At 40.9% G+C, this 22,590-nt stretch overlaps 1 protein-coding gene across 3 annotated transcripts in view; it reads left to right on the top strand.

The window, feature by feature from the left end:
- Positions 1–22,590, top strand: part of SKAP1 (src kinase associated phosphoprotein 1) — a 524,527-nt gene that overhangs the window by 360,954 nt on the left and 140,983 nt on the right. For all 3 annotated transcript variants that reach the window (XM_033918069.1, XM_033918068.1, XM_033918066.1), the window contains one exon: positions 21,808–21,888. In XM_033918069.1, coding sequence (XP_033773960.1) covers positions 21,808–21,888 — 81 coding nt within the window. The remainder of the gene's footprint in view (positions 1–21,807; positions 21,889–22,590) is intronic.

Raw genomic sequence — 22,590 nt, 5'->3', positions numbered from 1 at the left:
GGGCTTGATGGACTTTTGGTCTGTCCCAGTATGGCAATTCTTATGTTCTTACAATTGCAAGGATATACCATTGAAATTTATCCCGGAAAAGTGGCACAGCATTTTTATAAAAAGCTGATGCTGAGTATAAGTAAATTTCAATGGATCATATCAGTTCTTAAAACCCCTCACTGACTCTCAACACTCTCTTATGCAAAGTTTAATTTCTTGGCCCTAGCCTAAAAACCCTCAAAGATGGAACACAACCCTACTTAAACAAGCATCTTAACCCCTACAAATCATCCTGCACTTTGTGCTCATTACCAGAAGGCCACCTAGTCATACTAGCCTGTAAGTAACTGTGCTTTACAAGCATCTGAAGGAGCACTCACTACCAGCAAACTTCAGACAAACTGCAGATCTCGTTTTCAGAAAACTTCTAGAAACATGGTTTTTGTTCTTCGGTTTTAATCTAAGCTCCTTAATTTTGATCACCACTATTCCAATCTGATACAAAGTTTGATATATCAAAATCACCCAGATAGTTCCATGTTCTACCTCCATTTAGAGTTGCCAACTGGCTTCAGATTTGCTCAATAGGACTAATCCAGTCAAGGTTTTACCCCATTGCATGCAAGGATTTATAGTTCTAATTTTCCCTTTGCATTCCCTAAGAAAAGATTGCAAGTCCATGCAAGCAATGGGGTAAACCCAGGACTGGATCAACCCCGAAGGGCAAATCTAGATCCAGCGGACAATCATACCTCCATTCAGTACATTTACATGTTTACCACTTTGTGATGATTTCTCCTGTGATGTTCTACATTGTGCTTCTGTGCTATTCTCTTTCCTTTAATTTCCTGTGATCTGCTTCATCTGTAGACCCTAACTAGGAGTAAGCAACCTTTTTAGAGGAAAGAGCCATTTTAAAATAATGTTTGATCCAAAATTTACAAAGAGCTGCAACGGGTAGAGAAGAAGATTTGAGATGAGATTTTTTAATGGGATATGAGTATATATGCATTTAGCACAAAAACAGAACTTCAAGTACTTACAGAAAATAAAGAAAAACAATTTAGTCAGACTTTTGACACTGTATTTCCACCCAGAGTTGTTTCACATCCAATATTTCTCCTTCTCTCATCCCCCGAACCCTGTGCAGCATCTTTCACCCCTGCCCACCAGCCTCATGCCCAACATTTCTCCTTTTATCACCCCTCTCCAGCACCATGCTGCATCTCTCCCACCACCAGGTCCAACATTCCTCCCTCTTGCATCCTCCCTCTCCACCACCACATCTAACATTTCTATCCCTCTCATCTCTGTCTTCCCCATGCATCTCTACTATACTCCTCTCCCACTGCCATGTCCAATAATTCTCTTCCTCCCTATGCCCAATAATTCTCATCTTTCTTCTTGTACCCATGTGTACCATCTCTTTCCTTCTCATTCAGACACCCATGTCCAACAATTCTCTTATTTCCTCCCTCACCTCAACATCTCTTTCCCTTCCTTCCTCTCTCCTTCCATCCTATATCTCAAGTTCATGCCCCCTCCCTCCATTCTGTGTTCCAAGTTCACTTTCCCTCCCTTCTGTGCCCCAAGTTTGCCCTCCCTCCCTCCCTTCTGTGCCCCAATTTCATGCCCCCTTCCACTGTGTGTACCTGTTCCTGGCAGGCTCCACCTCCTTTCTTTCAGACAGAAGCACGTTTCTTCACAAAGCCACGGGCAGCAGATCCAACATGCTGCACGCAGCTGACCTGGAAGGCTTCCTTCTGACGTCGGCCCCCCGAATAGCTAAAGTCGGTCAGAGGGAAGCCTTCCGGGTCACCTACAGGCAGTGTGTTGGAACCACTGCCTGTGGCTTTGTGAAGAAACACATGCAGCTGCCTGAAAGGAAGGAGGAGGAGGCCGCCAGGAGACAGGTACATATCGCAGAATCCCCACAAGAGAAGAGCTGCAGCCATGTGATCAAAGCATACGGCTCGCGATCTGCAGACTGCTGACCCCTGCCCTAACCTGTTGTACTATGCTTTGAGCTCTCTATTTATACAAGTGTGTTATAAATAAGCAAATATGATTACCGTAATCAAGTTAAGGACATTTGCAAAAGAATGAGACATCTTAGGAGGCTATAGAGTGCAGAGAATCGTATTTCTTGTTAAAGGTGAGTTCACTTTTATCTGCACTGAATTGTACACAAATGTGTGATGGTGCTTTTTCATCTGTGGAAAGGTAGGGTAAAAATTCATGGATACAACCAAGCAAAACTAGAACAGAGTCAAATGGCAAAACACTTCCTCACCTACAGTGCATCCATGATTCTCCTGTCTGAACAGGATTTGTGCTGGTTTTCCTTTGAGAAATGGGAATGAACTTGAAACTGACAAAAAAAAAAAGCATGTGACTAAAGGTGACAATCTCTTGGTTTATGCAGATAAAGGGACGGCTGCTTAAGGAAATGGTTGATGGTCCTTGGCTTCATTTCTCTGCAGTCACCATTGTTGTTAATCTTGCATGCTGTGGTGACACTATCTGATGTGCACAATTATCTTTTCTCACTGAAGTAGAACATGGCGAGTTAAATAGACCGTGTCTACCAATGGCTCTCTGTTCTGTTCCCTGACTGCTACCTGGATATACATGCAATTATAAAAGAGCCCATTGTAGGCTTTTCTGTTATTGAGCGATAAAGCCCTGCCTTGTAGTCTCTTATAGAGAGTCTACATTTAGGTATTTACTGTCTATGAATTCCTAGAGCCTGGTGCCCTGACACACAGATGGTATCTTTCCATCCCCTTCTGTCTTGCTGACAGGTTGCTAGTCCAAAGATAGTAACAGGCAGCTCTGACACTTTGCAGAGGTCAGTTGTAGAGCTCAAGCAGTGCAGAGCTTCAGGGTTCAAAACTCAGGAACTGAAGCAGAGCAGGGTTTAAAGCAAAATTTTATTTTAAAAACTAACCACATTCAGTAGATCAATAACATGCGCTTCCTCTAGCCTAGGTGTACAGGTGGTTTATGATCCTGAGTAATTAGTCCAAATACAGTACCGTCTCAATTATTTGACCTTCACTAATCTTGGTTCAACGCTGCGTGCGTCTGGTAGCCATATAGAAATAATTAATAGTAGTAGTAGTTCTATTGTGTATATCTGTTGTAATCCACCTAGAACTTTTTATAGTGCAGAATAGAAATGTAGAAAAATAAATAAATAATCCAACCATCCAGCATATATGACAGACCCCCGGGTGACATCTTTGCAGTCACCGTTAAGACACATGGCTTCTCTTTCTGTTTCTGGCGTAACACAGAGGGAAGTTTTGTACCTGAGACAAATTGTTTTGGACCCAGAACCCTGCTTTTACTGCAAAACAGCACCATTGTGTCCCAGAGTCCTGTTTTTTTACTCCTCCTTTTTTTTAATTGTTTAGGGGTTACCATTGTTTTCCATATTATCTGACTTTTCTGACAATTGGTCAGTTTCATTTATGTCGGATAATCGAGACAGTACTGCACCTCAAACTGGAAAAATCAAATCAGATCAGTATATATAATACTTTTCAGATCAAAATATGCCGGTTCAGACAGATACTCAGTGCAGAGCCTTTCTTAAAGTGCTAAACACAAAAACTTCTCAGCATTCCAGTCCAATAAAACAAAGCAAGTTAGGTACATAGTGAAGATAAGACCAAAATGGCCCGTTAAGTCTGCCTAGCAAGAAGAGCAATGGGTTGAAAACTAAGGGCTCCTTTTACGAAGGTATGCTAGGGCCTTAACGCACGGAATAGCACGCGCTAAATTGCCGCGTGTGTTAGCCGCTACCGCCTCCTTTTGAGCAGGCGGTAGATTTTCAGCTAGCGCGCGCTAATCCAGTGCGGGCGGTAAAAACACTAGCACACCTTTGTAAAAGGAGCCCTAAGGAGGCCAGGGCTCAATTCCAGATTCCGGCACTCAATGTGACCTTCGGCAAGTTACATTATCCCCCATTGCCTCAGGTACCTACTTAAATTGTAAGCTCTGTGGGGTAAATGTATACTGTAAGATTGTATGGGGTTGCATATATCCAGTAGAACTATAAAAATGATTACTATTTTGTGATAATAATTTATACTTTTCTGCAGATGCACATGAGTTCTCACATGCAGCTCAACCCACCTCTTCTTCTTCCCCAATAAGAATTGCCGCTGCTGGGTCAGACCAGTGGTTCATCCTGCCCAGCAGTCCGTTCACACGGCGGCCCTTTGGTCAAAGACCAGCGCCCTAACTGAGACTAGTCCTACCAGCGTACGTTCTTGTTCAGCAGGAACTTGTCTAACTTTGTCTTGAATCCCTGGAGGGTGTTTTCCCCTATGACAGACTCCGGAAGAGCGTTCCAGTTTTCCACCACCCTCTGGGTGAAGAACTTCCTTACGTTTGTACGGAATCTATCCCCTTTCAACTTGATTTCTTACCCCCTTTTCCACAGCTCTATACCCCCTACAGACATCACAAAAACTTTTCCAGGATCTCAGGTTTTAGTTTTAATTAGTTTATTTTGCCTTTTATCCTGAGCAAGACAAGCACTTAAGTCAATACCCAGGCTCATTTCTATGTAAGAAAAATGCTTGAAGTACCTGTATGTGAACCGCTTTGAGTGTGGTTGTAAAACTACAAAAAAAATTGTGGTATACAAGTTCCAATCCCTTTCCATTTCTTAAGTTTTGGATTTAACACTGCACATATTTCTTGGAGATCTTATGCAACTATACTGCTGCCATTGCCATACTGGATGGGCCATTTGGCCTTTATCTGCCATTATGTTTCTATGCTGGCTGACCCAGTTCCTTCCAGAAAGCCCAGTGCAGTATAGTGGTGTTTTAGGGTTATAACTGCTGCTCCATGCATGTTTCTGTAATACCATCTTAGAAGCACAGCACTGATGTGGATTGTATCTTCCACTCAGTGCATAGTGGTGCTTCATTTCCTTTTGGATTGCCGTTACTGTTGGATTCAGACCACGCTGGCTGCGCTTCAAACTTTATTACACAGTATTATTACACCTATACAGTATTAAGTAACTACATATATTGGAGACTTCTAGATTTCCTGTAGCTTCAGGGGCTATCAATACTGTGAGAGATGTTAAGGGTGAACCATACCAGAGAGTGAGATTTACCATGCCAAAGAGTGAGATATTTTAGATGGTACATCTAGGGCAGTGAATCGCAAACTGTGTGCCACAGTGAGATTCTGGGTGTGCCGCGAGAAATGTCCTGTACATGAGTCAGCTGGTGTTGGCACCTTCCCCCACCCCAAGGATAGTAATTTCAAGGTTAGCAGATAGGGGGATTTCCAAAACCCAGCAGTTTGTCCAGGTTTTGAAAGTCCCCAAGCTCAGGGCCTGCATCTGGAGGGCCTCCACGCAGTGCAGACATTGAGGTGATGACATAACCTGTGCATGTGTCATCATTGTGTTGACATCCGCATGTGTATGGAGACCCTCCAGACACAGACTCGAGTTTAGTATACCAAGGAAGAAAAAAGTTTACGAGACACTGATCAAGGGGATACATCTAGAACAATGCATCGCAAACTGTGTGCCTCTTGAGATTCGAGGTATGCCGCGAGACGCTTGGGAGGAGAGGTGCCGGCGCTGGCTGATTGCCTATAGGACATTCTTCTTGCGGCAAGAGGCACGTCTTGTAGCCAGTCAGCCGGTGCCAGCACCTCTCCTTTCTGTGCGCCTTCCCTGCCCTGAAGGGCCTTTGCGCATGCGTCAACGTCAACATGATGACATCATGCATGCGCGTGAAGTCATCGCACTTCCAGATGCCTCAAGCCGTGGCCACTACGTTTACTGTGCCGCGGTTTTACAAAGTTTGCAGAACACTGATCTAGAATAATTTAAGTGCAATATTGCTTTAGAAATCAATCAAGGCAGCATTAAATGATATCAGTTCTTCTTTTGAGTTTCTGGAAAAATACAAAGTGGGTAGCATTTATGTCAATTTTTTGAGCTGAAAATTGTCTTGCACCCAGTAGTTAAAGCCGATAATAATTCTATTGGTAGTGAATTATAAATTGAATGTGTCCTTAAACAAGAAACTTTTCAGGTTACCCTTAATTTATCAATATTTGATTCCTCTCTAAGGTAGACCAAAAGAGCATTCCAGTTTTGAGGGGCGATGATAGAAAAAATTTCATGACGTCTTGTGCTAATGATTTTCAATGATTGATCAGTGGATCAGAGAGAATGGAATGGCTTATATGGTGTAAGTAGCTTTTTGATAAATTGTGGCATTTTTGAAGATAGAGTTTTGAGTGTCAGTAATGATATTTTATAAGATATCCTATGAATGACTGGTAACCAATAAGCTTTTTCTAGGAGAGGTGTCACATGATCCAATTTTTTAGCGTTGAAGATTAGTTTAATGGCTGTGTTCTGGATTATTTGAAGATGTCTTTTTTCTTTTAATGTAGTTCCTATAAGAAGAGAGTTACAATAGTCAAGTTTAGAGATGATTAAAGAATGTATTAAGATATTTAATGACTTTGGTTCTAGAAACTTTGAAATTGACTGGATCAAGCGTAACCAATAAGAGCAAGGTTTTACAACTTTACTTATATGATCGTTTTTGATCAAAGGTTATGCCTAGAATTTTAATAGTAGAGACTGTTTGCAGCTGTACATTTCTTTCTCAACCAACAGACTTAAGAGAAGCTCACACTTGAGTTTTGTTTCCCCACCGGTTAGACAGGGGTGTCCAATCTGCGGCCCAAGGGCCCCAGGTGGCCCTGTGAAATATTTTGTGCGGCCCCGGTCGAGGGCGATGCAGTGTTTTCCTCTGCTGCCCCCGGGTGTTTACCGTCTTGCCGGCTCCCTCCTCTGTCTTGCTGCAGCCTTTGCACATTTGTGTGGCTCCAGAAACATTTTTTTTCAGCTCCTGCGGCCCAGGGACGCCAAAAGGTTGGACACTCCTGGGTTAGAGGATGTCAATTTAAAAGACATCATCAACATCTTTTCTCACATCAGGCAGCATTATGGGGTAATGATCTGGAACAATTGCTCAGGACTACTACTTATGAGGATTTTAGGAAGCGCCTAAAAACATATCTGTTCCTGAAATATTTAGGCAACTGACCTGTACAACCTCATTCCACAATAACTGATCCCGAGAGGAGTTAATCACTAGCTTTTAACTTTGTTAATTCCACTCAATTTGTAGCATCTTTTAATCATTGTAAACCGCAGAGAACTTCACGGTCCTGCGGTATATCAACTGTTCTTATTATTATTATTACATTATCAAGAATGATTGGAGCACTTAGATATAACTCTTCTTTCCAGTTCTTTATTTTTTAAATATTTAAGCGCAAATTCTATAAGAAGTGCCCAAAAGTTAGGCACCGATATAGGCACTGTTCAGCGCCATTCAAGTCAAACTGGGTGCTGTTTAGTGAATCGCACTGAGCGGCACCTATTTTGGAGGCGCCCGTTAAATAGGCCAGCTCTAGGCACAACTAGAAGTTAGGTGCCCATGCGCGCGCTTAATGCACGCTTAAGAGCAGTGATTTTGTAAGATGACACCTAACACGTAGCCGCACACCCGCCTAACATGCATAGCGCCTATTTTTTTGAAGACCGCCTAAATCTTTAGAGGCGCTGTCTTACAGAATCGCGCTTTCTTAATAGGCGCCTATGTTTCAATCAGTACCGATTAAAAAGCTTAATTGAGCTTGTTGTTCATTTTAGATAGACGCCTATCTAGTACTCCAAAATAGGTGCCTAACATTAGGCACCGGTTACAGAATTTGGGCCTTAGTGCTAACATGTTTTCTTTCAGCCAGACTCTAACTTGATTGATGAAATTTCAAGAATAAATTTAAAACTCCGTGTCATAAGGGTTCAATGGGTGCAGGAGTTGGATATCATCTGCGTAGGCATATGTTGTGAAACCAATGGATTGACATAAGCTCAAAAGGGCGGATAAGAAAATATTAAAGAGTAGAGGTGACAGAATAGAACCTTGTGGTATTCCATATTTATTTGTAATGACCTTGGATGAATGCTCTGAAAAGAGACTTGAACCTGTCCAGAGATTCCAATTGATACTAGTCTTTTCAAAAGTAGTTCGTGATCAATGGTGTCGAACGCTGCAGACAGATCTAAGGAGATGAGAATGACTGATTTATGGAAGTCTAGATAATATAGAATTTCAGTGGTCATTCCAAATAAGGACTATTCAGTGTAGGAATGTTTTCTGAATCCAGTCTGATTCAGGTATAATACGTTGGGTGATTCGACAAAGTCTGAGATTTGATTGAACACGATCTTTTCAGTTAATTTGGCTAAAAACGGAATATTCGCAATGGAACAGTAGTTGGATTTTTCATTGGAAGAGACTCTAGAATCTTTGATAATCGGGTGCACCGTGGAGATTTTCCATTGCTTTGGTAAGGTACCTGATTTTAGACTATTTAAGATTAATGTGTGTATTAAAGATCTGAAACAGGAGAAGAAGCATTTGAGAATGTAAGGAGGGATGAGTTTGGTGTGAGAACCCTTAATGTTAATAGATTGGAAGAGACGTTCTGTTTCAAACAATGTTGGAAGGTTAAAGTTACAGCATTTAGAAGTGGGTAAAAAGTTGGGGAGACTGGGGGCTCCTTTTACTAAGCTGCACTAGCGGTTTTAGCTAGATGCTAACACGCTGGCGTTAGTTCTTGGCGCATAGCGCAGGGTTACCGCGAGCGGCAATGCAGTGCGCACTAAAAATGCTAGCGCACCTTAGTAGAAGGAGCCCTGAATTTTGTTTGCGGTTGTTTAGTTTGCAAATATTGTTTGCTTTCTCTTGGGAAAAAAATCACCAAGTTCCTGGGCTTTTGGAAGTAGATTTGGTACAGAATGTTGCTCTGGGGGATTTGTGGATAAGGATTTGACAATCGAGTAAAGGACCGACGGATTTTTAGATTTTAAGATCCAGGGTTGAGTAGTAATTTTTCTTTGATTGGTTAATTTTGGCTTTATAATAGGAAGCTTGTTTGTTGTAATTTTTCAAATTTGTTAGTGTTTTATTATGTCTCCATTTTCTTTCAAGAAACCGAAGCTCTAATGAGCGAGAAATAGGGCTCAAAGAATATGAGAGTAAGAGACCTCTGTATTGTAATCTTTATTTCTGTAACATATACATTTTGACTGCTGTGTTAATTCCATGGAACACATGAAACTAATACCGTTTAACAGGGAACGATTTTGATGTGGGGATTCCAGATTAAAATTGAGGTGCATCGGCTGTATATCTGGATCTCAGTTCTGGTCCTGCAGATGGTCCTTCAGGTTAGGACTGAGATGCACTGACAGAGTTGGCCATGTACATCTTCGTAGTGATATAGCAGGAGGAGCTGCAGAGCAAGTCTCACTGAGACACTTTGGCAATGCTGTGTGGATCTCGTTTCTGGAGGTCAAAACGGAGGCGTATTGACAAAACTAGTAAGGCTTTAAGCACATCTCTCACTGGTTATGGCGCTTTGCTCACATGTGTTCTATTATATTTATCACAAAATAAAGTTTCTTTAGTTAATATATATGTGCACTAACCCCAGAGATAAACTCCAAACGTTGTCACTATAATTATAGTGGAGAAAAAAAGACTTCAGTTGTAATAAGGCTCTATAACCATCCATTTATACCGTGGTTAATCAATCCATACAAACTGCCCTAAACTCTTAGCCTATAGTTTATGAGGTCTGAGCCTGCCCTTCCAAGGCCTGTCATGTTAACCTGCTGTAGATTTTCTCGAAGCCTTAACCCACTGAGTGCTGTAGCCTATCCAGTACCTTAATCTACCCTCAGTATGACCCCTCTAATGCAGCTGCTATGAGTGTATCTATTACTGCCACCTGTTCCAAGGGTGTCAGTGACAAAAGCTTGAACTCTGTCTCTCATGTCCTCATATAAGTCAAGATTCTATTCATATTAGAATAATCTGTCTTTTTTTCCTCTCTGCTATTTTATGTGTCATTTTCGTGTCCTTGTTTCTCATTGTGTTCTTATAGTAGTTCAAAGAGAAATTTGTGAGATTTAAACAGAGAAAGAGTGCAGTAGCGGTCACCAAGTCCCTAGCCAACATCATTTCCATAAGTGACTTCTTGCCAAGATCAGAAAAAATATTTTAAGGTTTGGGAAACTGCTCTTGTAGGGACTCAACTCACTTCAATCCCAGAATGTTACAGAACTGGGGTAAAGGTCAAAGTGTTCACGTTTCTTTCTAAACCACTTAAAACTGTTTTCAGCATGAAATTCAACATGAAGCAGCTCCACATGAAAGTAACTGAATTATTCAGATAGATTATGTTCTTATTTAAAGAGAGTTTATTTCTGGAAGACCTAGGTCATATTGTTGTCACTCCCATTGTAAAAAACCCAAAAGAACCTATTAGTGAGACCAATTATAGGCCTGTAGCTAGTATTCCATTGTTTGTAAAACTTGTAGAGGGTTTGGTTAATGTGGATCTGGTAAATTATTTGGATAAATTCAATATTCTCCATGATTATCAGTCTGGTTTTTGTGCTGGTTTCAGTACCAAAACAGTTCTTGCATCCTTATTAGATTATCTTTACAGACAATTTAGTTTAGGTTCAAGCGTTTTGATATTACAATTAGATTTGAGTACGGTAGTGTGTTTGATTTGGTTGGCCATGATCTATTATTGACTTGTTTGGTGGCCATGGGAATTACTGGGAACGTATATAAGTGGTTTAAAGGATTCCTGCAAAGCAGGTCTTATCAAGTATATTCCCCAGGGGTCTGCAACCTTTAAGACATAAAGAGCCACTTGGACCCGTTTTCGAAAAGAAAAAAAAACTTGGAGCCGCAAAACCATTATAAAACAAATCTAACACTGCATATATTGTTTCTTATCTTAATGCTATATACAGGATCACTAAATTGAAAATAAAATCATTTTTCCTACCTTTGCTATTTGGTGATTTCATGAGTCTCTGGTTGCACTTTCTTCTTCTGACTGTGCATCCAATCTTTCTTCCTTTCTTCCAGCCTCCTGTATGTTTCCTCTCCTCCAGACCTCATTCTCTCCCCCAACTTTTTCTTTGTCTCCCTGTTCCCCCTTCTTTCTGTCTCCGTGCCGTCCCCCAAGCCACTCGGTTTGCTGCCACCGCAATCGGGGAACAGCCCCCAAGCCACCACCGTCCCAAGCTTTCCCTGCAGAAGTGTTGCGCTGACCAGCATTCCGCTCCCTGACGTCAATTCTGACGTAGGAGAGGAAGTTCCGGGCCAACAAGGCATTTCTCCTCATTCCATCCAGCCTGAGCCCCATCTCTCCTTGATCCAGCATTTCCCTTCTGTGTCTGTCAGAATTACCATTCCACCTATTTTCCAGCATCACCCTTCTTTGTGTCCATCTCACCTATATCCCTATCTCATCATTTTTTCAGAATCTTCATTTGTCTCTGTCCTTGTCTTTACCCCATGTTCACCATTTGCCCTTTCAATGTCTTTATCTCCCCCCCCCCCCCCCACTTTTTCAGCATTACTTCTATGTCTCTATTTCACCTCCTCTTCATGTCCCCTCTGTATCTCTATCCTTATTCAGTAGGTCCTGCTTACTCTTTCTCTTCTTTGTGTCACTATCTCCATTTTCAGCTTTCCCCCCTTTTCCTTTGTTAATGCACCCTGTAGCCAGAATCTTTCCACCCTCCCTCCACTCCGGCCCAGCCCAGTATGAAATATTTCCTTTTGTTTCCCTCCCCTCTCTCTTTCTCTCTCTCTTCTCCTCCCTCACCCACGAGTCCTGCATCTGGCCCTCTCCCTTCTATCTGCACCTGGCAACACCCCCCTGCTCCGCGGCTCTCTTCAGCAACTCGTCAGCAGCGGTGATCAAGACAAGCTGCCGACATAGAGGCCTTCCCTCTACGAGTCCCGCCTTTGTGGAAAAAGGAAGTTGAAACAAGCGGGACTCGCAGAGGGTAGGCCCCGACGTCAGAAGCTGCTGCTGAGTTGCCGAAGAGAGCCGCGGAGCAGGGGATGTGGCCGGAAGCAGGTAGAAGGGAGAGGGAGATAGGAAGGCTGTAGATCTCCGGAGCATGACACCGACCCCGGCCAGGATGATTTCTTTTTCAGGCGTCGCGGCGGGAAATAGCCATGCTGAGCAGTGAGCTCAGCACTACACAGATGAAAGCCTTGCTTGCTGATTGGTCCGGCGGCACGGCGGGGCGGGGCCGCCGGACCAATCAGCAAGCAAGGCTTTCATCTGTGTATGTGCTGAGCTCACTGCTCAGCATGGCTATTTCCCGCCGCGACGCCGGACTTGTAACTGCATGCCTGCGTGACACACTACCGGAGCCGCAGCAAAGGTGGAAAAGAGCCGCATGCGGCTCTGGAGCCGCAGGTTGCCGACCCCCGTGCTGGGACATATTCATCTACTTGGAGTAATCCATCTGGTGACCCTCGGGGATCCCCATTGTCACCGACTCTTTTTAATATCTATTTGATTTCCTTGGCTAACTTATTGTAAAATCTAAAAGTTAAGTTTTATATCTATACAAGTGACATCACTGTATTATTGCCTATGTCTTCGTTTTCTGAAGACATAAAAGATCTGATTGCCAAAATTCTAGTAAAGATACAATGTTGGATGTCTAGATTTAAACTTTAACTGAATTCAGACAAAACAAAATTTTTTCTTCCTAGCCCTAATGCTTCTATTTCAGACAAACACATTTTAATTAACGATCAAACTTTTGAAATTGTTTCTTCAATTAGGATCTTAGGGGTTACATTAGACCGACAGCTAGCGTTCCAAGATCATACAGATCATATGATTAAAAAATGTTATATGATCTTCTGGAAACTTAGAATCATCAAAAGATATTTTGATTTTGTTTCTTTTAGACTCTTGGTAATCTTTGATTCTGTCTGTCCTCGACTATTGTAATATCATCTAACTTGCATCCTTTAAGAAAAATCTACGATGTATTCGATTAATACAAAATACGGCAGTGCGCCTAATTTTTGGTTTAAAGAAATACGATCATATCAGTCCTTATGGTCAACAATTGCATTGGTTGCCTTTTTAGGCACGTATTCTTTTTAAGTTATTAATTTTCAAAGTATTTAACAAATAAAGTAGTTTTTAAAGATTTGCAAAAAAAATTGAAGTGAGCTGGAACTCCTTAAAAGAAATGGAAGATCATTCCAAAGTTGAGAAAACTTAAAGATCAGAGATTGACTAAAAATCTTGACTCCTGTAATCCCTTTTTTTGGAAGGAAGAGATAATTTAAATTGTTGGTTACCTCTTGCAAAAGAAAGTCTGTATGCATTCCAAGATAAAGGAAGGAGAGGAGTAAAGATACCATATAGGATTGTAAAAGCAACACAAGCACATTTAAATTAAACTCTAAAATAAACCGGGAGACAATGGAGACTCTGGAGCAATGGAGTCACTTGATCAAATTTACGTTTCCCAAAGATCAATTTCGCAACAGTATTTTGAATCAGTTGCAATGTATAAAGACAAGTTTTTGTGGTACTGAGGTAGATAACATTGCAGTAATCGAAGCAAGATAATATAATTGACTGAACTAATATGGAAAAATGACGATGATGAAAGAGGTGTCTGACCTTCCTCAACAAACGCAGGTTAAAAAAACATTTCTTGACCACAGAGTTAATTTGATCCTTAAAAGAGAGAGAGGAGTCAAAGAGGACTCCCAAAACTTTGGCAGAAAACTCAATCTGTAAGGAGGATCCAGACATTATTATTATTATCGTTTACATGTGTAAATAGCATTCTCTGAGGACAAACAGGACTATAGTTCTCACATGTGGGTGATGTCATCTGTGGAGTGTGAGAAGCCTTTGATAGGTCTGATCACACATGTGCATGTGCTTTTCTTCTCGCATACCCATCCAAATCATCCGGGACACTCAAGTTTCTAATTTTTTGCAGACACATTTTCCCTCTCATTGTCACAGAACAGAACACAGAAGATTAGGTCTGGATGCCTTCGCTCAGCCATGTCCAGCTTACAAACTCCTTTATGTGTTTCCTCCATGACCTCTGGTTAGTCGGGTCATCCGCTGGATAGCATCACATCCTAGCCTAGTGATCCTAGTTGCTCTGGACTGGGCTCATCGTCCATGATATGCGGATCTTGTACGTCTTCAGCGGGACCAGAAGCTCAAGCTCCCTCTTCATCGTGACCTCAGTCAGTGTCTGGTGCCCATGGAGAACCCACAGTGCTTTGGTCTTATGCATGGCTCTTGAGCGCTTAGCCTTGATGGAGCGCGGTTATTCTGATGTGGTAGTTTTGATGCTTTTGCAGTCCAAGAACCCCTCCACTTTGGCTTTTTATGCCACAGCCTGGAAGGTGTGGGCTTCCATTCTGGTCGTTCTAGCTTTCCTTCAGGCATGCTTAGATAAGGGTTTAGCTGTGGCCTCTCTTAAGGTTCCAGAAGCAGGCCTTTCATGATTCCGAGCACATAGGGGTTCCAGTTCACTTTCTGCTCATCCCAATGTATCCAGGTACCTGGACAGGGTGCTTCACTTGTGATCTCCCTTGCGTCATCCTTTCCCTATGTGGAATCTTACCATCGTTTTTGCAGGGCCTTGTGGAAGCCCCTTTTCAGCCACTAAAGGAGGCTTCTATTCTGGATCTGACAATCAAGACTATCTTTCATGTCGCCATTTTCTTGGCACAGCTTATTTTGGAGCTTGGGGCTCTTTCATTCATGGAAGCGGGAGTTTTTTTCTGTATAGTACCTTTTCTGCTGAATGTGGTTTCTGATTTCCATGTCACTCAGGAGGTTCGTTTGCCTGCGTTTCACTCCATGGTATCAGAGCGAAAAGATCAGATCTTATGCAAATTTGGTGTCGAGAGAATCTTGTTCCACTATTTGGAGTAGACTAATGACTTTTGGCTGTCTGTTCATCTCTGTCCTGACTACTCCATCTCGGTGAGGTAGGCTGGCCTTTTAGACCTCGATCACCCATTGGATTCATATGGCCATTTCCGTGACTTACATTGCCTGTGACAAGCAGCCTCCAGTTTCTCTTAAGGCCCACACGACTAGTTGTGTAGCTGCCTCGTGGATGGAGTCTCACACTATTCATCCAGATGGAATTTTCTGGGCAGCTACTTGGTCTTCTCTTCATGCCTTTACTTGGTTTTCCGAGTGGATGTGGTGGCTCACTCTGATAATGCTTTTGGGACCTCAGGGTTGGGGGCAGGATCTGCAATTGCTTTGGTACATCACCTACAATATGGAATCCAGGAGGGATGTAACAGAATGGAAGATTAGGCTTTTATTGATAATCTTCTTTCTGTTAGTCCCTGTAATATTCCATATGGCCCACCCTCTTTGTGTAAACTCAGTTGTTCGGAATCACCTGCTTTCTTTCTGCCTCAGTTGTTCTCCTTATAGGCTTGCGGATCTTCCAGCCTATCGACGGATCCTGTAGGGAGTTTGCTCTTATGTGAGTATGTAATATTACTGATGGCTGTTTCCTGTAGGTGCTTGAGACGCAGGTTAGTTCTACATTGTTCCTCAATGTTTTTTCTGTGTTGCCTTTTGCCTGTTTATTATCATACTTGTTCTTCTCTTTTGCAGAGCAGATCATAACAGAACTTGTATATGTTGCTGGGAAAGTTCCCCTGTGCCTCCTTAGTTTGTCATGGATTTGTTCCGGTATGGTTGATTGGCTTTGGGACTGAACTGCAGGGGGCTCTTAACTCTCTCTCTAAGGTAGGAGGAGCACATGCTCAGAAAAGTATTTGGATTCTGCAACTCCTGGATTGCGGGAAGGGATTGAACACCTAGATTATGGAATCCTACAGGGACTAACAGAAAAAAAATTATCAAAGATAAAAACCTAATCTTCCAATACTTGAGGAGTGTGACATACTCACAACTGGTGACTTCTGTGCCTCAGCTCTGATCATTTGCCCTTTCAAAATAAACTGTTCTAAAATGCAGAAACGTACCCAGATGAGTAAAGAGGCCAAGCATGAGAAGTTTTTCAGCATGCAGAAGTTCATCTTTCATCAGCATCTCTGTTCCCTCAGTACTGGATATCAGTAGTGCCCAGCCTACTCAGACTGAGCATCCAATGATCTGACACCAAGGACATGCAAGGATTTTGCTTCATCCTTATTGACGCTGAAGGATCCTGATGCTGTGTGTCAAGAAACAGAAACATCTTAGGAAATTGCACTGGCTTCTTTTAAAGTGAGAATACTTTTCAAATTTGCTTGTATTAATTATAAAACTCTATTTGGAAATGCACCACGTTATATGTTAAAACATTTCAGATTTTCAGGCAATGACCGTCGTACAAGTGGTTGCTCTTTTTTCCATCCTTAAAAGAATGTTTGTATAGAAGATTTCTTGAATGAACTCTATCTTTTCAAGCTGGTAAATGGAGTAAATCGCCAAGTGGTCTGATTGTGGCATCTAATTCCTACCAAATTTTTAGGAAAAATATTAAAACTTATCTTTTTGATAAATTTGTCTGATGTTATTATGAATTTTAATGCTACTGCTGTACTATTGCTGTTTTTGTTCAGCTTTACATTAGATTAGATTTTCATTATTGTTAACCACATAGAACTGAGAGGTACTGTGGTATAAAAATGAAATTTATTATTATTTTGTTAAATTCAGTTAACCAGGAAATATGTACCTGAGTTAAGAGAACAGGTATAAATATAAGCATATGAATTGCGTGGTATAATTTTCAGAATGGAAATGCATGCATTCTTTCATTTTGAGAAAATGTATGAACACTTTTAACGTACAGAACTGTAAAATGTATCCCAAAGTAGAAATAAATAATGTGTACTACACAGTAAAATTCAAATGCTCAAAAAATTTTACATGCACATAAAATTCCTGCTTAGAGGGGAAGTTATCAATATGGGTTATTAAACCAAACTTTCAAAGGCAGATCTTCTCCATAATTCAACATCGTTTCTTAAAACTGCGAATAAGTTGTTCTCTTTGCCTTCTTCTAGAAGCTTCAACCCTGAACATCTTAATTCACTCACTTGTTATGACACAATTAGACTACTGTAATTCCCTTTATTATAGTATGAGATGTAAAGATTTACTTTGCATAAAGCTCATACAAAACACAGCAGTTAAACTTATCCCTGCAGCCCATAAATATGATCATGTTACACCTCTACTTAAATCTGCTCATTTGCTGCCCATTATCCATCAGCTCACATATAAAATTTTTCTGGTATTCACGATCCGCTAATCCCACACCCCTCTATATATCTTGACCAATTGCTTATTCCTTAGGTACATTTTCGCACTCTGTGATCTTCCCAGCAAAATCTACTGGTTGTACCGTACGCACAGTTAATCACATGCGACACTACAAGACGCACTCCTTTTTCAGTTACTGCCCCCATCCCTTTGGAATGCCTTACCCTCACGTTAATGTTTAGAATCGTCATTAGATAATATTTAAGAGCAACCTTAAAACCTTCCCATTTAGTAACGCATACAGTTGATCATCTCCCTACTGCACTGTTCTTTCAAGCCCTTTCGCTCCAGTTGCAGTGCCTCTAGTGATCTGCAATGACTGTGCTCCCCCATCCTCCCCTTTCCCAGCTTTCCTAACAAACATTGTATTTCTTTCTTCAACCAATGTTTATCCCTCCTCTCTTACGCCCCCCATTGTTTATTTTAAATTTATATTGGAAACCTCTTAGATGTTTTCAACAATAGGCAGTATATCAAGTGATTAATAAAACTTGATACTTGTTATTTTACTCATAACCCCAGTTTTTAGTGATTGAGCCTGATTGCATAAAATGAGACCTGTTCTAAAGTAGCACAAGTTAGTGATAAAATAACATGTCTTTAACAATAGCCCACGTAGATAACTACACTTCTTATTGTACTGTGCAGAAGTTTTGCATCAGCACATTAAATTAGAGCAAGGCCGCAGTAGTAATGTACAAAACCACCCTAAATGCTGCTGATGTTAGTGCTAAACAGCCTGAAATGAAGGGTCATTTAGCAGGGAAGATTTCTTTACACTCTCCACGGCAAGATTAAGCCTCCTCTCTTCCACTGCCACACCTAAACTTTATTAGAGTATCCCTCTCCTTCCCTCCTGAGTTCAAGCTTCCTCTAAAGCACACAGACCTCCCTTCCTGGGTCAGACATCTCCCACTCTAGATGGATCCCCTTCCTCCCTCTGTCCCCTCAGATCCCCTCATCTTTGCCCTCATGGCACTCATTCGGAAAGTGCATGTATTTCTTCTGGAAGATCCAAAATCTTTGCTCTTCACAGAAGTGGTACTTTACCACCTTATGTGTTTGATGTCATATTCTCACTTTATTCATAGTTTGGTCGCTCTGAACTGTTTGTGGTATTGCGGTATATAAAAATAAAGTTGTTATTATTATTATTAGATGGACTTAGATATCTATATCACCAGCATATTTAGATGTTTATCTGACTCCTGACATAGGCTTTCAGCCTAAACACATGCCATGTTAGATCAATGTAATTAAAGTTTCTTGTTCTTTAGGCCAATTGTACTTTTTTGTTGCATAATCAGTGGCGTTGCATTTTTTAACATCCCTTTACTTTGTTGTTTTGGACTGTGTGTGAGAAGTACAATTTTTTTTAAATTGTCAGAAGCTAAACCCAATATACTATATATATTTAGCTGCCTTTTTCCAGTAGATTAGTTAGGCCATGCTGTTGTAATCAAGCTGAAATCAGTCACTATTACAGAGGAAGGTAAGGAATATGTAAAGCAGTTGTTCCCAAACTTTCTAGTAACTAGCACGCTAGTAACTCTGAATTATGAAGAATTAATAAATGATTGAAATATCAGATGCTGTTGACTTGTTTTACTTCTGGAAAGATTGGAGAATGACAGATCACAGTTTATTATTATTATTAGGATATTTTTTATATACCGCCTATCAAGGTTATCTAAGCGGTTGTTACAATCAGGTACTCAAGCATTTTTCCCTCTCTGTCCCGGTGGGCTCACAATCTATCCAACGTACCTGGAGCTATGGAGGATTAAGTGACTTGCCCAGGGTCACAAGGAGCAGCGCGGGGTTTGAACCGACAACCCCAGGGTGCTGAGGCTGTAGATCCAACCACTGCGCCACACACTCCTCCTCTGCAGCAAGTGTTAAAAACACACAATATATCACATGTGGATGGTTTGGCAAATCTCCATTTTTGAGAGTTAGCCGTTTAAACTCTTTCAAATCCCTTTTCTCATAGAGTGAGGTGGAGTCTTAAAATATACCACAGTTCCAAGATGAGTTCAGTGTGGCATCCCAGGGTGCCCCGTTTGAAAACTGTTGGTGTAAAGCAAACCTGTATCCTGCTGTAATTCCTCTAGACATCTTCCTCCCAGAGATGTATTTTGTAGTATTTGTTCTTGCAAGTGTGGTGGTCTTGGAGATGGAACAAGTCCCATGCTGCTAATGTACTAACAATAAATGAAATTAAATAGTCAAAACAGTTCTGATTGCTATAATCCTTCTCATCTCGCCATGGGTAATTCAATTCTAGCATAAGATCTGATGGAGACTTGTAGGGGTCACCTCTATACCCTGCTGGGCTGTATAATCCTAGTAGCATCTAAACAGCATTTCTCTGTTGTTACCAGCCCGACCGGTGCACTTCTTTAAGAATATCTAATACAATATTCTTATAGCATAAGTATTACTCTGCATGTAAAGCAAAAACAATTTCACATGCTAGGATTATGGAAAGACTTGCTTTGACAGACAGATTTGGATTTCAGAACAGTGCTGAATTTTAATGGGAAGCTTGAAACTTAGGAAATAATTTTAGAAGCTATACCCGCCTTTTGTATTTTCCTTTCATGTGTCCTTTACTATACTTATTGTAGTTCTCCCTACTTCCCTTATGTATTGGTACGTCATGTCCGTGTATGTTGGTTTCAGTTAATAATTAAGACCCTGTTTTAATTGTAAATCGCTTTGAATTAATGATATTAATGATATCCTTCCCCTCGCTAAAAGGCATTTCCCACACAGGAAAGCTAGGGACCTCCCTCCACTTCAAAATCACTGAGCTCTGGAACAACCTTACCTCCCCTCTTCGGAACTTGAGCTCTCTCCAAGTTTTCCGCAAACATCTGAAAACCTGGCTTTTCTCAAAAAATGTAAGTCTCCCTCCAACTTAGGAATCAAGGAAACTCTTATATCTTGGCATCCCAAGTCCTCTAAATTTTCTTCACACTTCTACCTCTAACCCTCTGTTGTAGTTCCTTCCTATTTCTCCTACTGCAAACCGCGTCGAGCTCTACGAACGTGGAGATGATGCGGTATACAAACCTAAGGATTAGATTAGATTAGATTGCGATACATCAAAATTTTACTAAAACTTGAAACTTTTATATGGGTAAATAGTAGGGTTTACTTCTTTAAATGACCAGCATGTATAAAATTATTTTTATAAAGCTGCTATTTATACATATAAAAGTCACAGGATGTGTAGTTTGTAAGGGAACGGATTGTAGATGTAGTGAAGACAGGAACTAAAAGTATGCACATATTTCTGGATTTTGGCATTATCCCACCTTGATGAAGAGATTCACTCAAGGCAAAGTACAGTGGGTTCAATTTAACATAAAACTTCATATGAGGGAGTCTATAGGACGCTGACACTTCTTAAGAACACAGTTTCAGGGTCACATTAAAACCCCTGGTCCAGGCCAAGGCGGGGAAGTGACATGGGAGGGGTAGAGCCAGAAGTGCAAGGCCCATTAGTATAAAGACATAAAGTATAAAGATACACAGATGCTTTATAAAATAAGTGCCTGCTTATCCTCCAAACCTAGATAACCTGTAATAAAATTTTCCTAAAAAATGACATTGCTAAAAAAAAAAAAAAAAAGCATCAATGCTAAGCAATTAGTCTATATGGAGAAGCAGAAGAACCTCAAGTACTCAAAAATGCAACCAGGGACTGAGAATATGTACCAGAAGGCTATAGAAATTGTCCTGACTGAATTGAGCACCATTGACCTGATTAAGTGTAACGATACCTGTAGATATTACAGCTATGAACGCCATATGGAGGTTCTCTTTGTCACAGTGCTAGCATTGAATAAAGCACTAACAGTAAATATGAGCGAGTGAGATCATATCCAGCATATTATGACTTGTGAATGAGGTATATTCCTGTTGGAGTATGTGCTAACGAACCCATTTGGAGACATTATTCCACATAAAAAACTATAACAGCTAATCATACTGTATATAGCACTATCTCATCGCTCTGCGGAAACATATAAGGGAGAGTCCCGCTTTCAGTTCAGTTCAGACATCCATATAAGACAATATAGATTTCAGGAAATTTGTTTGTTTGTTTTTTTACAGTAAAGCAGATTAAAATTGAGAAGGCTATGATCATGGAGAACCAAAATTTACGATTCAAACATAAAGGGCAGACTAGATGGGCCGTGGCCCTTTTCTGCCGTCAGTTTCTATGTTTCTATGTTAAATTTTTAGGCATGTCTTGAATTTTGCCAGAGAAGGTCAAGATCCAGCAGGCCAGGTTTTTTTTAGGCTTAGGATGTGGCGGGGGGAAAAATGTGAAGTTGGTGATGGAAGAGAAGAGTATTGTATCTGGCTCTGAGAATTGCTTTGCCTTTCCTATCAACAGCGAATGTAGGTTGTCACATTTATCTATATGTCATACCTCCGGCAAGTGTGAGTCTTGTTCATATATGAAAAGTGAGTTCTATTTAAAAGAAATGGGGTTTTTTTTTTACATGTGTAACAGCTTTCAATTTTTTTCTTTTTTTTTAGACATAGAAGAAATTGTATTGATGGGTGCTCAGGAACTAAAGCATATTGTAAGACAAGGATTCCTGGAAAAGAAGTGCCGAGGTAATATATTCATTGTATACTGAGAAGAGAAAGGAGGATAAAAAGGCAGAATTAAAAGAGGATTTCAGCCTAAAGTGGGCCAGAGGTCCTAACTCAGGGACAAGGATCAAGGTCCTATGCAGATATCATTGTCCTGATGGGGTGCACAGTTTATAAATCAAACTCACTAAATAAGTTATCTATCTGTATAAGGAAAAAGCTAATCTTTGTATTAAACATCTGCATGAAACTTTATGATTTGTCCTAAAGGAGGAAAAAACCCACACAATAAAAAGTAAGAATGAAAGTCGCTATATTAGTAGTGACAACAGTGAAAAATTAGGGTCTCCGTGTGTACGAGTATATCTGTCCCAACATCTGAAAACTTGAGTTCTTTTCATATTACCTTACTATTACTGTATTTGACTCTGACCTTGTCATGATCCTATGTTATTTGTACTTGTATTCTCACCTCTCATAAACGGTCTTCTACTTAACCCCTATTAACAGCATTGAACATCAAGGTGTACAGTACTCCCCCAATATTTGCGGGGATTCCGTTCCAGGAACCCCCGCAAATCTTGAAAAACCACAAATACGGTTTTTCATGGGGGAGCCTGGAGAGGGCAGCAGGAGAGCAGCCGGAGCACCGCGAGTGCAGGAAATCACTCGTGGTATGCTCCAACCGCCTCTTCCTGCACTAAGTCGGGCCTTATCCAATCA

Source organism: Geotrypetes seraphini, chromosome 13 (assembly GCF_902459505.1).
Source record: "Geotrypetes seraphini chromosome 13, aGeoSer1.1, whole genome shotgun sequence".
Lineage (NCBI taxonomy): Eukaryota > Metazoa > Chordata > Amphibia > Gymnophiona > Dermophiidae > Geotrypetes > Geotrypetes seraphini.
Note: the sequence above shows the minus strand (reverse complement) of the source record. Positions and strands in the feature narration are given on the sequence as shown.